Below are 15,431 nucleotides of genomic sequence, written 5' to 3'. Positions count from 1 at the left end.
GTTCAGGGCTAGCCTGGTCTACAGAATGAGTTTCAGGACAGCCAAAGCTACACTGTCTGAAAAAGAAAAACCAATAGTAATAATAATAATAATAATGGGAGCAGGCAAGTTTTCGTTTTAAAAAACCAACACCAACGAAAGAAACTTCAAGTCAAGATTCCAGGTTCTTTGTGTCTTGTCTAAATGGCTCTAGCAGCCTTTGGGCCTCCAAAGTGGAAGAGGAACGGGCCATGGGCAGAGTATTCTCTTGTCTTGCTCTTTCTAGGAGCCCTGGGCTCCTTCTGTCCGTCTAGTCTTTGATAGGAGGCTCAGCTCAGGTTTAAAGGATTAAAGGTGGAAACAGGAAGGAGGAAGGTACTAGCTAGGGGGTGCAAAGAAGGTCTAGAAAGAGCTCTTTGGAGTCTTTGAGAGGTGTGGAGATGAACCAGTGAGCAGAGTCAGGAGGCTTTATCCTCATGGAGCTGACGGGTCAGGGAGGGTACCCTGTCTGCTGTTGCTGACCAAGCTGGAGGCCACCCAGCGGGTAAGGTTTGAAGACAGGGCTGCTAGGCCAGTCGGCGGGAACTAAGTCCTGCTGAAACATCTGAGTATGGGATGTGTTTGTGTCTGCCTCTCTTCCACCAACCAGAGTTGGTCTGCCCACAGCCAGGGCACTGCCCCGTAGGAGCTGAGGCGGATTCTCCAGCACAGCTTGCCCTTTATGGGGAGTTGAGGTAGGTGGGCTCTGCTCGGTTTTTCCCACTAAACCCTTAGCATTCTTGGATGAGTTCTTTACAGAGTGGGCTAAAGGGGGAATGGGGCTGGAGAAGCTCAGGGTAGCAGAGGTGCAGGGGCTCATGCCCTGTCCCTCCAACTCTGTCCCTCAGGCTCCATATCCTGTGTGAAGAAGCTGTAGCTTAGGGACCTTCTCTGCATTAAGGTGAGAGGACTCACTTCTCTTCCTCAGCTTTTCTCCCTCCTCCTCCTCCTCTTCTCCTCCTCTTCCACCACCACCACCACCAAAATCTTGTGGGTGAGCATGGAGGCTCCCAGTCCTGTGGTTTTCCAGCTCACTCTCTGCCGAATGCTCTTCTTTACAATAGATGAGCAACAAGAAACAGTTCAACCTTTCAGCGTCATTTCTGGTGTCAGTTCTGCTCCCGCTCCCTCCTTCCTTAGCCCTCTCTCCACCTGCCTCCTATGGCTCTTTTGCATAGGCCTCTCCCCACGCTGCTTGGCCTGGCCCTGATTCTTTCCCTAGGTCTTCCCTTTCTACATTTTGCTCCTAGACTAGGGTTTACTTCTTCCTTGAAGCTGCTGCTGGTCCCAGGCAGTGACCTATGTGACCTTCAGAGCCTCTGTTGCCCCTTTCATCCTAGGGCTGGCATTAGGGACTGACTACTTCCCTTCACAAGTAATTAGACCAAGGGCAAATGTGTTTGACTGGGTTGGGGTGGGGGGTGTTACCCAGCCCTGGGAAGGGGAAGCACTATTAATAGTCTCAGGAACAGCTGGGGATGGGGGTGGATATCTGGCTAGTCCAGCCTGGCCTGGCCTGGCCTGGCCTGGGCAACTCCTAGGTCCAGAAAGGGCAATGCTGGAAATAGAGGGAGTGGGGTGGGGCTCAGCTTCATAGGCCCCAGGCTGGGGTGTGGACACACATTCCCTACCCCCAACACTGGCTTTCTCGAGCCTGTGGTATATTGAAGGCATTTCCCACCATCAGTTTCTACCCAGCGTCTTGAGGAGGGGCAGGTTCTTAGTCTAGGGGCTACTTGTCTGGACCCCATTGTCATATGATCCCTGGATTCGGGCCCTTGGAAATGCTAGATGCAGCTGCTGGCAAGTTATGGCACCAGCCAACATTGGCAGGAGTGGATTTGTCTATAAAGAAGGTAGGGCTATGTGCAGCAGAAGGTGGTGCCAGCCGTCCTAGGGCCAGGCTTTCTGCTTTTGGTGTCTGCAGCTCTCTCAACATCAGAATTGAACAGGGCAGGTTGTTGGAGCTGGAACCTCAGAATCAAAGGGCATGTTCTGTGCTCCCCACGTCTCTGTTGGCCTTGCCCATCTCCTGTGGTCCTTCCCCATCCCCCTCCCCCCGTGTGGTGAGCAGCCTCAGACCATTTACTAATGACTGCCTTAGGGAGGATATACCTATATGATGGGTGCATCTGAGTTTGCCCTTTAGTGGCTGAGAAACCCCTCTGCTGCTGTTTACAGAAGGTAGTGAGCAAGCCCCATTGCTCACAACTAGGGCCTCTGGGTCCAAAAACTACAATCTCAGATGTACTTAATATGTTGCTCGTGAGCTGGTGGCATCTGAGCCGAGCCTGGTGGGGGTGGGGGGATGGTAGCATTTCAAGTGGAGATGAAGAGAAATGGTGATCGATTGGATATAAGAACAAGCAGTTTGGGGCGCTGTTGCTCAGAGCCAGGCTTTGGCCCAGGAGCTGTGGTCCATGCCCTTTCTCCAGGAACCCAGCAGGCTGGTATTACTGTTACCTACAGCCGAGCTATCACTGTGGACTTCGCCAAGGCCACTAGACCGGGAGGCTCTGAAACATGGATCCTACTTGAGCTATTCATGCCACTGCTGCCTGCCTTCTTCTGTCCCTCTTTGTCTCCTTTGTGCCAGGATAAAGCCAGGGTCTCCAGATTGGTTTAGGACCCACATAGTTGTCCAGCAGTCTAGACCAGTGGCTCCTTCCTGGGAAGGTTTAGACTCGGGGGGAAGGGGAGGCAAGCCTGGGCCAAGTGGCTTCTACCTCTCCTCAACTCTGAGAGTCATACCTGCTGTTTCGGCCTCTGTACTGCCTCCTACCCACCCTCTCTGATGGGAACTTTGCTCTGGTGGAATTCCCTGCTTGTGGCACCTCTGGGACAACCCACTGGAACCGGTATAGCTACCTGCCTGTTCACTCCTGGTCTACCCATGTTTCTGGGATGCCCCTTTAGGCTGGGGGTCTTTGTCTTCCACTGGGTGCCTCTGTCTGTGACCTCATCTCCTTCCTCTCCTCTGCTGGCCTCAGCCTGTCATCCCTGAGCACTCCATTTTCCTGTCCCCTCGGTCCCATCTGTCTCCAGTTCTCCTTAGGCCTCTGGCAGTTGGCAGATACCTGACAGAGCACATCCAGCTCATGGCAGGAGAGGACCTCCCTGGAAGGCTGAACCATCACAGGGGCAGAGGGAGATGGAACCTCTAACTCGTGTTTTCTAGGAGAAAAGCATGAGTTTTGGAATACTTCCCTACACGAAGGTGGTGGTGGTAGTCTTGGTGCTGACGTGTGTGTGGGGGGGTGATTAGAGTTCCCGTTCCCACAACATGAGTGATGGTGAGGTAGAACTGTACAAGATAGCTTTCTCCTCATGTGGGACTTGAGGCTCTTAAACAAATCCTCACCATGGGCTATAGAGAGAAGGCAGGCCAGTGGTTTACCCTCAGCCTGGGGAACCTGCAGACTCATCCCTGCTCCTACACAGTACCTAGGAAGCAGGGAGAAAAGACGATGTGGAAGGTAAAATGTCACCTTCCTGTGCTATCTCTGGTCCACCAGATCCCTGTTGTCCAGCACGTCGGGGTGGCCACCTGTCTTGCCTTACGCCTCAGCCCTCAGGTAGAGCATATGTCCCTGTAGTTATGACTTATTCTCTTCCCCTTCCTGAAGCTTATTTCTTCCGGAACACTCCCTACTCCCCTGACAGGAGTTGATGTCTGTGCGATGAGCTGATGAGGGTACAGAGGAAGGTTGGTAGACGCATGCTTCACCCTCCTTCCCCACAGCTGCGAGGCTCTGACTCCAGGTCAGATTCTTGCTCCTAAACCGTGAGAATCTAGAGGTGACATGAGGGACGTCCCAGCCCCTGGACAGCTTTGGGTTGTGTGTTTATGTTAGCTTGGGCACAAGTAGGGAACACAGGGAAGGAGAGGGAGACCTGAGAAGCCCCTTGTCTCCCCAGCCCCGCCTCCCGCTGCCCTCTGGCTGCCCTGCACTCTCAAGAACTTCCTCAGTCTAGGTCCCCAGTGTCCTGTTTGCTGAGACAGGGAGAACCCCTTTGTGACCCTTCTCCCAGCCCCCATCCGTTGCGGCCCCCTCCTCAGGGTGTCTCAGATTCTCTGACTTGGGTTTCAGGAGGTACAATAGTGACATTCTGCAGCTCTGATTGCTGCAGGCTGGGCCTCTGGCTCTCCTTGAGATTGGGTTTCCTGTGCCCTGGACACTCCGGAATCACAGAGGAGGGGGGGGGAGGCAGGCAGAGGAGATGCAGCCCTGGGGAGGGCAGGAATGGGAACTGGAATCACACCCCTGCCTGCTTCTGGACCAGCAGTTTGTCATAGTTGAAGTGTCCCTTTCTGTGGCTGTTCCATCTTACTCCACCTTGTGTTGATACTAAGAAGGGGCTGGTGGCATCTGCAGGTGGCATGTGTGGCTGAGGATATAACAAGCGTGTTCATCTGAGTGTATCCACATGCCTAGGTATGCTTTAGGAGAACAGCAGAGACCGATCTGCGCACCCCTCCTGGCCCCTAAAGAATATGTTGGGTGAAGTCCATGGAGGCAGCTGGCCAGTGAGCTACACGCAGCTGCCCCTTGCCGAATGAGCTTGTTTCGCGTGGGAGCCATGGAGTGTTGGCTGTAGTGAACAGGAATTCCTCCCTCACTTGCTCGGAGCCATAAATACATCCTTGTCTGTGGTTGGAGATATATATATACACATACATACGCACATATATATACATCAGGGTTTTGGGCAATGCTGGGCTCTGGCTATGAGTGCTTGCCGTCCAGAGAACACAGTTCTCTCTCTCTCTCTCTCTCCCTCCCCCCCCACCCCCCCTGTGTGCGTGTGTGCGAATGCATGCATGTAGACAGAAGTGAGGAAGAAAGGGAACTGCAGAGAGTGCATGACAGAGGTTAAGGAAGAAAACCCGGAGATAGGGATCTGAGAAAAGCCAAAAGCAGCAAAAGCTCAGGGCGGAGAGCTCGGATCTGAAGTGGGGTGTGAAGGACAACTTTAGAGAGATTTATTTATTTATTTATTTATTTATTTATTTATTTATTTAGTCTGTCCCAAGAGACATTGAGAGGCATGGGGAAAGAGGGACTCATGCTGTCTGACATCTGAGGTCTATAAGCTGCAGCAGCGGGGGAGGGGAGTCACCTGTGGGATAGGCTTGACTGGAGAGCAGGAGGGAGCCTGCTAAAGGTCCTCTTGTAGAGCCCACTTGTGCCCATGCCCAGTCGATCCAGATTCATCATCTCACCTGCTCCTTCAAGGCCCTGCCTTCCAGACACCCTGCTGAGTAGCCAAGGCCACTAGCAGGGATGGCTTCTGCCTGTACCTTGTACGAGCCGCCTGGGTTCTCGGAGAAAGTCAAGAGCTGTACCCTTGCCTGTCACCAGTGGCCTGACCTATAACCAGCCGCCTAACAGTACTGAGAATGAACTGTGAGCTCGCTCCAAGCCTGGCCCGGGTGGGCAGGGCCACGCTGCCTGCCCATCAAGGACTTCTATCAAACATGGGTAGGACTTGGTTCACAGGTAGTTGCATTTGAAGGGCAGAGTGGGAGGCACTTAGAGCCTGGAGGAGTTTGGTTCTTCTACTCCAGGACTCAGGAGACCATTGCATTGTCTTGGGTTGGGTCCAGGGGAGGTAGTGGTGAGCCCTTTGTCCTGGTTCCTCCTCTGAAGAAAGGGAAAGGAGCTCCAGGCTTGGTAGAAGGGGAGTGCAGGGAGGGGCTGTTTTCTTTTCTCAGCTTGGGCCAGACTGCTCTGAACAGAGGAGACTGGAGCTGTGTAGCCCTTGCTTCCATGGCAGCCAGACTAGAGAAACTGAAGCCAGAAAAGCCCCAGGAGACACAGCCACAGCAAACTGGGGGACCAGGGTGACAGTGTCCAGGGTGGGCTGGGTGGGACAGGATAAGAGATGAAGCAGCACCTGCCTGCCTTGTGTGAGCCAGTATCATCCCTGTCCCTCCACTGTTCCACAGGCCACCAGCTGGCCCATTGTCCCCAGTGAGAAAGCAGACACTGGAGGGGGGTTCTGTGTGGGCCAGAGCTCACCCACTGCCAGGGGCTCCCAGAGAAGTGTCGATGGGCTCGGGACAAGGAGGGAGGGTGGTGGGGAGGTGGCTGAGGCAGACAAGGCAAGGCCAGACAAGAAAGGCCACCCTCCACCTCCAGAGCAGAGAACTCAGCCCCCATTGCATCGCCTCGGGTTCCCTCCTGTGCTTTTGGCAGTGGGCAGTGTGCAAGGCCTGTGAACAGGAGATAAAGAGTTCAGGCAGAGTATTTTTTCTCACTAACCGTGGATTTGAGTGTTTGTTCAGCTGGTGGCTCTGATAAGCCCCATTCTGCCAGATAAAAGCCAAGCAGCTATGAGGCGGGGCCAGAGGAGGGGTTATTGTAAAGGGCCTTCCCTCTCTCTGTCCTGTTATAACCTCCTCCAGGGGTCCCAGACAGAAGAGAGGGAGTCAAGGTGCCTGGACAGTCTGTGGCATGCCCAGCTGCTGGTCCCTAGGGATGTCCAGAACAGGCACAGACCTTGTTTTAGGGCATCCCAGAGAGCCCGTCACATGGGAAAGCCGGACGCTGGCTCCATCTCTGGGTGGCAGGATGTCCTTTGGCTGGCCCCTGAGCCTGACCAATGAAGACCCAGTGGCCTCTCAGATTCCCTGCCAACCCCATCGCATGTCTACCCAAGATGTATCCTTTACTTCTAAGATACCCTTGGCCCTATTGGGCAGGGGTCCATTCTTGCTCAACTAGTAGGTCCTTGGGCCTAGACATGGTATTCAGAACTTCAACTGCCTTTCAGCAAAGCTACAGTGTTGCCAGAGCACGGGCTTCATCCTCCCTGCCTTTTCATGGCACAGGCAGGGATCCTGAAAGCTGAGACTAGTACAGACCTGCAGGACCCTGGCTGCAGCTGCCCTGGCTCTAGGGCTGGCTGAGCCTAGATCCAGACTTTCAGTGTTTCTGCCTTTTGTCCTGGAGCTGAGCTGAGCTTGTTGGGGGCTGGTGGCGGCGGCATTGTGGCAATGCTGGCTAAGGCCGCCAGCCATAAGATGGCTGCCAAGGTCTAAAATGGCTGCCAGCAGCGCCCAGAGCCACGCCTAGTGGCGCGTGGCAGCCGGCCTCATCCTCCTCAGCTTCTCCTGTTTGCTTCTTTCTGTGAACTAATAGTAATAACAGCAGCACCCTTTTGGGAAGTGTCCTGGTTTAAAAGGATTTCCTGTCTGTCGCGCTCTCTTGGAGCCCCATTTGTCTCTGCCGTAGTCACTGTCACTGGCGCACCTCCATCTCTTTGTCACATTCTCTACACACACACACACACACACACACACACACACACACACACACACACGGGCACGCAGCTCTCCCTCTCTATTTGGCTTTTTGCACTGGGCCAGATGCACTCCTATGGGGTGGACTCTGAGCCTCCTCAAACTGACCCAGACTTGCAGGTCTTTGGGGCTGTGTGGGTCCCAGGATGGGTGGAATTCACGGCAGTCCACGGGCAGTATCTTCTGATGGACTCTGCACACTGGTCTTGGTGCTGTGCTCTTCTTCATCATATTGAGGTAACTTGACAATGGGGTTCCAAGAAGGCCCTAGCATAGGCCACCTAGACCCCTTGACTTCCGTTTGGACTGGCTTGGACTTGTGTCATACCCAGAGATCAAGAGAGTAAAAAGAAAATCTATACTGTGTAATACCAGGATACAGTAAGGCCTCAAGATATAGCTAGAGATTAAAGGAGGAAGCCCTAAGCACCCCCTCTGTGGCTAAGAATGCCAAGCAAAGAGGTGGCCAACCCACAGTTGCATAGAAGGATGCACCTCAAATTAGAGGGGGGGAAGCTTGTGAGTACTTTCCTCATAACCCCTACCTTTTATTTCTTAGCAAAATTTACTATTATTTTTTGGAATTTAAAAAAATGGGAAATAAAAAAAAGGACTGGTGGTGTGGCTCAGTGGCAGAGAGTTGGCCTTGCACACAGGAGGCCTCAAGTTCAATCTCCAGTACTGCCAAGAGAGAAAAAAAAATTGAACAAGATGAAAGAAAAGAATATCAGGGCCCCCAAATGTGACAGTCTCCTACTTCTCGTACTGTGAGATAGCCCAGGAGTCTGGCCAGTATTCCCGGCCACAGATGGAGAGAGCCTCGACTGTTAGAGCAGGAACCACCAACCCACCAGCAGGCTATGCATGGAACTGTGGGTGGATGGATCAGTGGTCCCGCTAGGATGGCTGGTCTACCCTGAAGAGCCCAGCAAAGCCTTGGCCAGAACAGGGCACAGTGTCAGATGCCACCCCTGTGGTCCTTATGAATAGCTGAGTCTTCACCAAGCACCCTACAACCTACCTCAGTACCCCCACCCTCTCACCAGCTGTCATGCCCAGGCAGGCGCTCTGGAGGTCCCCATGTTGCCCCTGGCACACACAAAGCTTTGGAGGACCTAAGGGGGTGAGGGTGTGGGGCTTTCTCAAGCTCAGCAAAATATTCACACACACACTCCACCCTGCCCCCAACCCTCTGTGAGCTTCCACCACACAATAGGCCTTGTCTCAGGGCTCCCTCCGAGCAGCTGTGGCAATGGGGCATGAGACAGCCCAGACAGGCTGGCACAGAATGGGTGGCAGCAGGGCACACCTCCCCCCTCTGGGTTGCCAGGCATTGCTTGTAAGCATAAAGGTGAGACGGAGGGGCATGAGCCCACAGGAACAGCATTAATTAAGGAACTTAGGGATGGGAATGTTCCTCTGGGAGAGTCTGGGAGAGACCCCCCTCCGGGTAGGGGATCCGCCCTGTTACGGACAGTGCCCATCACTGGCTTCTTTCCTCCTGACTTCAGACTCTTGGTCAGTGCTATCTATCTATGCGTGGCAACGCTGTCCCTCATTGAGCAGTTTCTGGAGGTAGCTTGAGTTGTCACCACGAAGGTGTGATTAGCATGTAGTGGGTCGAGGCCAGCCATGCTGGTGCGCACTCCACCCAGGACGCCTCTCTCCCTGCCACAGTGACCCACCCAGCCCAAATGTTGGGGGAAATATTTACTGCCATTGTTCTCCTTGGAGCCTGGACAAACAGGATCTACTGCCTGGAGTCGGTGCCCAAGGCTGGAAGGTGCCTGCTTGATCAGTAGTTGTATGAAACCTTTCTCCTGACCCTTTCTCCCTTTTGTTTTTTCTGCAGAATCCGGACAATCAGATAGTTCAAACCAGCAAGGAGATGCGGACATCAAACCACTGCCCAACGGTCAGTGTCCACCCCAGTCTCCCTCCCTTTACTCAGCTGTCCACTGACTTGGGCTGCCATCCAAGGAGGGAGGCTTTCCCTGGTGTGTTCCCCTTTCCGGGGGACACCTGAGGGATAGTGAGGAAAGCCCTGAGGGTCAGAGTTGAGCCCAGGGAGATGGGTAGGCACCCCATCGTGGTCTGTCTCCACTCACCAGCCATTTTCTTTCTTTAGGGCACTTAAGTTTCCAGGATTGCTTTGTGACGTCTGGGGTCTGGAATGTGACAGAGCTGGTGAGAGTATCACAGAGTAAGTGGTGTCCTCTCAGGGCCAGGGATCAGGACGAGGGTGCAGAGGTTAAGTTGATGACATCACAGGGCTATGTTGATGACACCTTGGGAGTTTTTCTGTCCCTTTGGCCCTGAGCTGGGAGGAACAGTTGTCCAGAGAATCCTGTCTCTAACCTCTGCTGTGGGGGCAGGGAACCCACAAACAAAGGCTCCCTTAGACCCCCAACAAATTCCACCTAGGATAGGATCTTCCCAGCAGCCTAGACATCACAGGGAGCTTTTCCTGGGCTTCTAGGAAGAGGCTCATGGTAACCTCCCAGCCTGTAGGGTCCACAACAGCATATTCCGATCTTACCAACCTCTCTGCCTTCCAGCTCCTGTTGCAACTGCATCAGGGCCCAACTTCTCACTGGCGGACCTGGAGAGCCCCAGTTACTACAACATAAATCAAGTGACCCTGGGACGGCGCTCTATCACCTCCCCTCCTTCCACCAGGTAAGCATGGACTTCCGGCCATGTCACCTTCCCAGCTACCCCCCTATGGCTTCAGCAGCTGTGCTTGGTGCATGCTCAGCTGCTCACTGAGCTTCCTGCTTCCTGCTGTCATGGAGCACTTGGTCCATGACATAACCCAGAAGAAGGCATTCAAGCCTGCCTGCAAGTGAGTCTCAGAGGAGGCGTGTCTTGTAGAGATTGTGTTCGAGCCCAGACACGTGGGGAGCTGGTAGGAAGAATCTACCCCGCGTCTCCAGCTAGCCTCCCTCTCAGTCAGAACTGGACGAGTTGTTGGGATTATCTTGAACCCATTTAGGGGAGTGGGGAAGCACTGGAGGGTATGATGGGATGCGTGTTCCAGAAAGCTCCCTGCGGCCACAGCATGTGTGGCTAGGGCTGACAGCAGCGAAGCCGCCGTACCAGGATGGAACACAGTAAGGCATGGACAGAGAGCGTAGTTTGCACAAAAAGAGAGACGTCTGGGAGAGAAAACTCAAGGTCAGAGTTCTGCAATGGAGAGATTGAGTCTTTTTACCAGAAAAGGTGGTTTTTGTTTTTGTTTTTGTTTTTTTGCTCACTTTTGAATTTTTTAAAGTTTTTTTTTTTTTTGTTGTTGTTGTTTGTTTTTTTAAGACAGGGTTTCTCTGTGTGCTGAGGCTATCCTGGAACTCACTCTGTAGGCCAGGCTGGCCTCGAACCCAGAGATCCGTCTGCCTCTGCCTCCCGAGTGCTGGGACTAAGGGTGTGCACTGTCACACGCCTGGCGTGGGTCTGTGCATGTGGGCAGAGACTTTGGAGCTGGACATATACAGCTTCCTGACATGGGTGCCGGGCACCAAACTCTGCTTCTCTGCAAGAGCAGCCCATGCTCTCGACTGCTGACCCACCTCTCTAGCCTTTGCTGTTGGAGTTTAGTCTTGCATTAGGATTTTTTATATTCACTTTCTTTCTTTCTTTCTTTTTTTTTTTTTTTTTTTTTATTTTGAGGCAGGCCCAACTCTCTGGCCTGGGATTCACTGCACTTCCCTCTGTGCCAGCCTTCTGAGTACTAGAACCACAGACGTGAGCCACTACCTGTTGGCTTGAAACGTTCTTTAATGACTGGGTTCCATGGCACAGCTGAGAGCTGACAGGAACTAGTGGGTGGGCGTAGAAGGCCTATGAAGGTGTTTTGCCTGTTCTCTGATGGGCCTTCAGTGATGTCCTGGCAGCCCCAGGGAGAGCAGGTCTGGAGATGCTCTACTCCAGGAACTGGGGTACCTGGAACTTTGGCCCACTTGACTTGCTTCTCCTTCCTCAGCACCACCAAGCGCCCCAAGTCCATCGATGACAGTGAGATGGAGAGCCCAGTTGATGACGTGTTCTATCCTGGGACAGGCCGCTCCCCAGCAGCTGGCAGCAGCCAGTCTAGCGGATGGCCCAATGACGTGGATGCAGGTATGAGCGTGGCAGTAGCAATGTGGCAGCCTGTGCTTCCCTGTGGCCTCTTTTGTTGGGTGCCACTCTCAGGCTCTTGGGAGGGGAGAGGGGTGAGGAGCTGAGCCACCCAAGTTGATAACCTGCCTGTGGACATGGTGGGTAAAGATAGAGCCATCCATTGAGGACATGACCTGTTCTTCATAGGTCTCTTACCTCTAGGGACCTGCCCAGACTTGTGGTTCCCTGGATTAAATCATTTCCCTAGCTGGACCCAGGGTTGTGTTTGAGGCCTCCTGGCTTTCCGAGGCAAGGGCAGCCTTTGTTTTGGAAGGTGCTCAGCAGCATTCCTGGCTCCACCACTAGATGCCAGTAGCAAGCATCTACCCCTTCCTGAGTCGGTTGTTTTGTCTTGAGACGGGGCCTAGCTATGTAACAGCCAGGCTAGCTTCAAACTCTAAATGTCCTTAGCTCAACCTCCAAGTGCTGGGATGGCAGGGTGCATCCCCAAATCCAGCCACCCTACTGGATGACTATAAATGTTCTTAGCCATTGCTGGGTGCCCTCAGAGAGACAGATTTGAGGTAGGCTAATCCTAGCCTTGGGGCCCAGCTTTACAAAGAAGCTCAGAACTGAGGGTGGAAGAGGAGAACGGTCTTGGGAAACCAGCAAAAGAGCAGAGATTCTGGAGAGCCCAGAGGAAACCGCCCAGACCTTCCCCATCCTCACCGAGCTGGCTTCCTGCTGAGCCCAGCCCTGGGCTGCATGGGCTGCATGGACAGGCCGCTCATATGGGCAGCATCGAAGCTCAGAGGGACAGATTTGTGCACACCTGTGTGTGTCCTTGAGGCATTGGGACCCGAAAGTGCAGACCTGTCATTGTACAATGTCCAGAGAACTTGTCCAGTGTAGATGGAGCTGGGGACACTATGGATGGGACTGGGGACTTCATTGTTTGAGCCAGGTGCCTGGTAAAGAATGGACTGAGAGAGCCACCGTAGCCCCTGGCTTTGGCGCTGGTTCCTGGGCAAAGATAGAAAAGCTTGCCTCCTGGTCTTGGGCTGAGGGACTGTCAGACTTGGCCCCCTCTATAGCACCGATGGAGACTGCTCTATGGAAAAGCACCAGTACGACGTGGCAGTTCCTCACAGGATCTCCCTGAGGCAGACGGGGCCTGGGCCAGTGTACACAGTCTACACACATCCTTAGGAGAATCTCTGGAGGTGGATGGAGAGTGAGCTGAGAAGGTTGATGGCTGTTGGGTGCCAGGTCCCGGCCAGGCTTGCCCTTGGGCAGGTGACATCTGTAAGGACTGCTGCTAGGGTACCTTGAGGACTCGCTGACTGCCTGTGACTCCATGTTCCCAAGAGCCTCCTCGCCAGGCTTCTGCAGTCTGTCCTCTGTCTGCTTTACCGCCTGCCATTTCTGCCGCTTCTGGTAGACCTGCCATGCACTGCTCCCCCCAGGATCCCTTACCCCCCAACTTGTCGTTGTTTCCCTGGGCTGCGACAAATCACCAATTAAGCAGCCCAGCTGCAGGATGGGAACAGCTGGGAAGGCACTGTGCAGCAGCAGGGACAGCTGTGCACAGCTGGTGGGGCACTCCCCCCTCCTCACCATGCCAGCTATCAGGTGGTACACAGCTGCCGCCAGATAACACCTCTGCTGGTCGCTGGGAGCTTCCCCCCCCCGCGACCCCCCCCCCCGCTACTTCTCTCTGTGGTTGAAACTCTGGGTTTCTGTTCTGCAGCCCCCTTTTCCCCATCAAAAGCAACTAGATGTATCCCTCAAAGATTGAAGCTCAAAGTCTGCCTCACCTCCACCTTGCCTGGTCAGCCTAGGCAGAGCCTTGAAGCTCAGCCCAGGACAAGAGATACCAAAAGAACGTGCCCCTGGGAGCCGTTTGCCAGCCTGTCACCTTGATCAGTGCGTACTGGACAGAGACGATGTTGGCTTGCAATCTCTGACTGTCAAAGGCAAAGCCCAGGGGTCTTTTTGTTCCCCTGTCTCCGGCTCAATACCGCCCTTGCCTTTGGCAACAGGGCAGAGAAGAAACCCACTCTCTGGGCCCTGTGGCCAGGGCAGTCCTTGCCCTCTAGCTGTCCCCAGGGTACTCCAGCTCTGGCTCCCGCCTTTGTTCTCTTGTTGTCACTCTGGAGGGCCTCTAACTATGTTTTCCCGTTTCCTTTTCTCCAGCAAGAGAACAGATTTCTTGAGGCCAGAGTGTCCTAGGGCTCAGGGTGTCTTGTCACAGCTCCCAGCCTGTAGTCCCACCCTTGTCTCTCTCGCTCCATTCATGGCCTGTCACTCCCGGTTCTCCAGCTGGCCTCTGTGGGCTCCTCAGTGCATCCCTTCCTAGATGCTAGCCCTGTACCCATTTTAATTCCTTTCCCGACCATCAGGAGCAGGATGCCTTCCTCTCCCACCCTCATCCAGCACGTTACCAGGGGCCCCATATGCAGAAGCAGCCATAGCCAGATCACACCCCTGAGGTCAGGCCACAGGAGGAGCAGAGCAGGGCCCGAGGTGGAGGAAAGGCTGCTGGGAGCTGAGGAGAGAGAAGGAGCGGGCTGCTTTGCTGGCTTCCCACCCCAGCCAGCTAAATCCGCGTGTTGCTGCTTCCTCCCCCCAGGCCCTGCTTCTCTAAAGAAGTCAGGAAAGCTGGACTTCTGCAGCGCCCTCTCCTCTCAGGGCAGTTCCCCACGCATGGCTTTCACCCACCACCCGCTGCCTGTGCTTGCTGGAGTCAGACCAGGTGAGAGATGGGGGTGGGGCTTAAGGGGACACTGCGGGGAGGCAGCCACAGCAAGGGGCAGCTGGCCAGGTACCACAGGAGGCCAGGGAGTTCTGGGCTCCCCAAGTGGGTCGTGGCACGGCAGTGGGGTGGCATAGGATGGGCAGTGTACCTCTGAGAACCAGGCTTGCCCACCACTCCATTCCTAGAATCCCTCCCACGTGCTAACTCTGGCTGCATAAGTCTATGTTGGGTGCATGTTTTGCACATGCTCACTGGGAGCTGCATGCAGCCTCCCCCTCCCCCACTAGCAAGTAGTTGAGCCAAGTTGCTCTCCTGTGGATTAGAAAGAGCACTGCTCAGCAGTCCAGGTTCCTGGTGTCTGTCCTAGAGCAAAACTGTCACCTAATCTGGGCCTCCATGCCTTTCCCAGAAGCGAAGGGCTGGGCCAAAAGGACAAGGCTCACCATGAAAAGGACTGTCCTGCTGCTTTGAGGGCACCTCTCTTCAGCCCCCCCCCCCCAGAAGATGCTGGATCTTCCTGAGGGTGGGGCCGGGCAGGATCCCCGGGAACCTGGCTCTCCCAAAAGTGCTACTTTCTTCCCTCAGCACCCATCTGGCAGCAGAGGCCTGGCTTTTGTTTGCACATGGCCCTGTGTCTGCCATTCCTCTCTTCTCTTCTGTAGGACACGACAGGGAGGTTTACCTCCTGGCTTCCTCCTTGGGGCCTCCTGGCTTAGAGCCCAGAGGCAGCCAGCACTGGGGCAGGGTGTGGTGGCCACAAGGTGGGGGCAGGGAGCCCAGGCCTAGTGCAGGCGGCAGGAGGGAGGCAGGCTCCACACTGCTGCACTCCATTTTTATGAACTCCAGAGAGAAAGCCAAGTTTCCTCAGCCCCCTAATGAAACTGAGAGCAAGAGTGAGCTGATTGGAAACAGACAGGAAGGGGGAGAACCTGAGGAAGAGCTGAGGCCTGTACAGGGGTAGGAACTGTGAGTTCACAGTGGCAAGGCCAACACATGAAGGAGGCCTGGACACATTTGGAGCTGTGTGTGTGCTGGGTGCGGGTCCTGCACAGGCAGGGCCTCTGTCCAGAGACCGGGGAGCCGTGGTAATTCGTGGATGGTCCTTCTGGCAAGCTTACATCTCGGACGGGGGAAGTGGTCTGTGCCAAGAGCAAAAGAAGGAAAATGCTCAGGATGCTAAAAACTAAACCAACGATAAGTAACATATTTTTAGTGTTGTTTCTAAACAATAAAAAAAAAAAAAAACAATTACAA

The 15,431-nt window shown here is 54.3% G+C and overlaps 1 protein-coding gene across 6 annotated transcripts in view; it reads left to right on the top strand.

The window, feature by feature from the left end:
* The window catches only part of NFIX (nuclear factor I X), a 94,709-nt gene that overhangs the window by 62,293 nt on the left and 16,985 nt on the right, over positions 1–15,431 (top strand). For 4 of the 6 annotated variants that reach the window (XM_080937187.1, XM_080937191.1, XM_080937190.1 and 1 more), the window contains exons 3-7: positions 9,177–9,239; positions 9,453–9,527; positions 9,883–10,003; positions 11,304–11,440; positions 14,052–14,174. In XM_080937187.1, the coding sequence (XP_080793313.1) occupies positions 9,177–9,239; positions 9,453–9,527; positions 9,883–10,003; positions 11,304–11,440; positions 14,052–14,174 (519 nt within the window). The remainder of the gene's footprint in view (positions 1–9,176; positions 9,240–9,452; positions 9,528–9,882; positions 10,004–11,303; positions 11,441–14,051; positions 14,175–15,431) is intronic. The other 2 variants (XM_080937189.1, XM_080937192.1) reach the window with 1 other exon arrangement.

Source organism: Micromys minutus, assembly GCF_963924665.1.
Source record: "Micromys minutus genome assembly, chromosome: 24".
NCBI lineage: Eukaryota > Metazoa > Chordata > Mammalia > Rodentia > Muridae > Micromys > Micromys minutus.
This window is presented reverse-complemented; position numbering and strand designations above follow the sequence as displayed.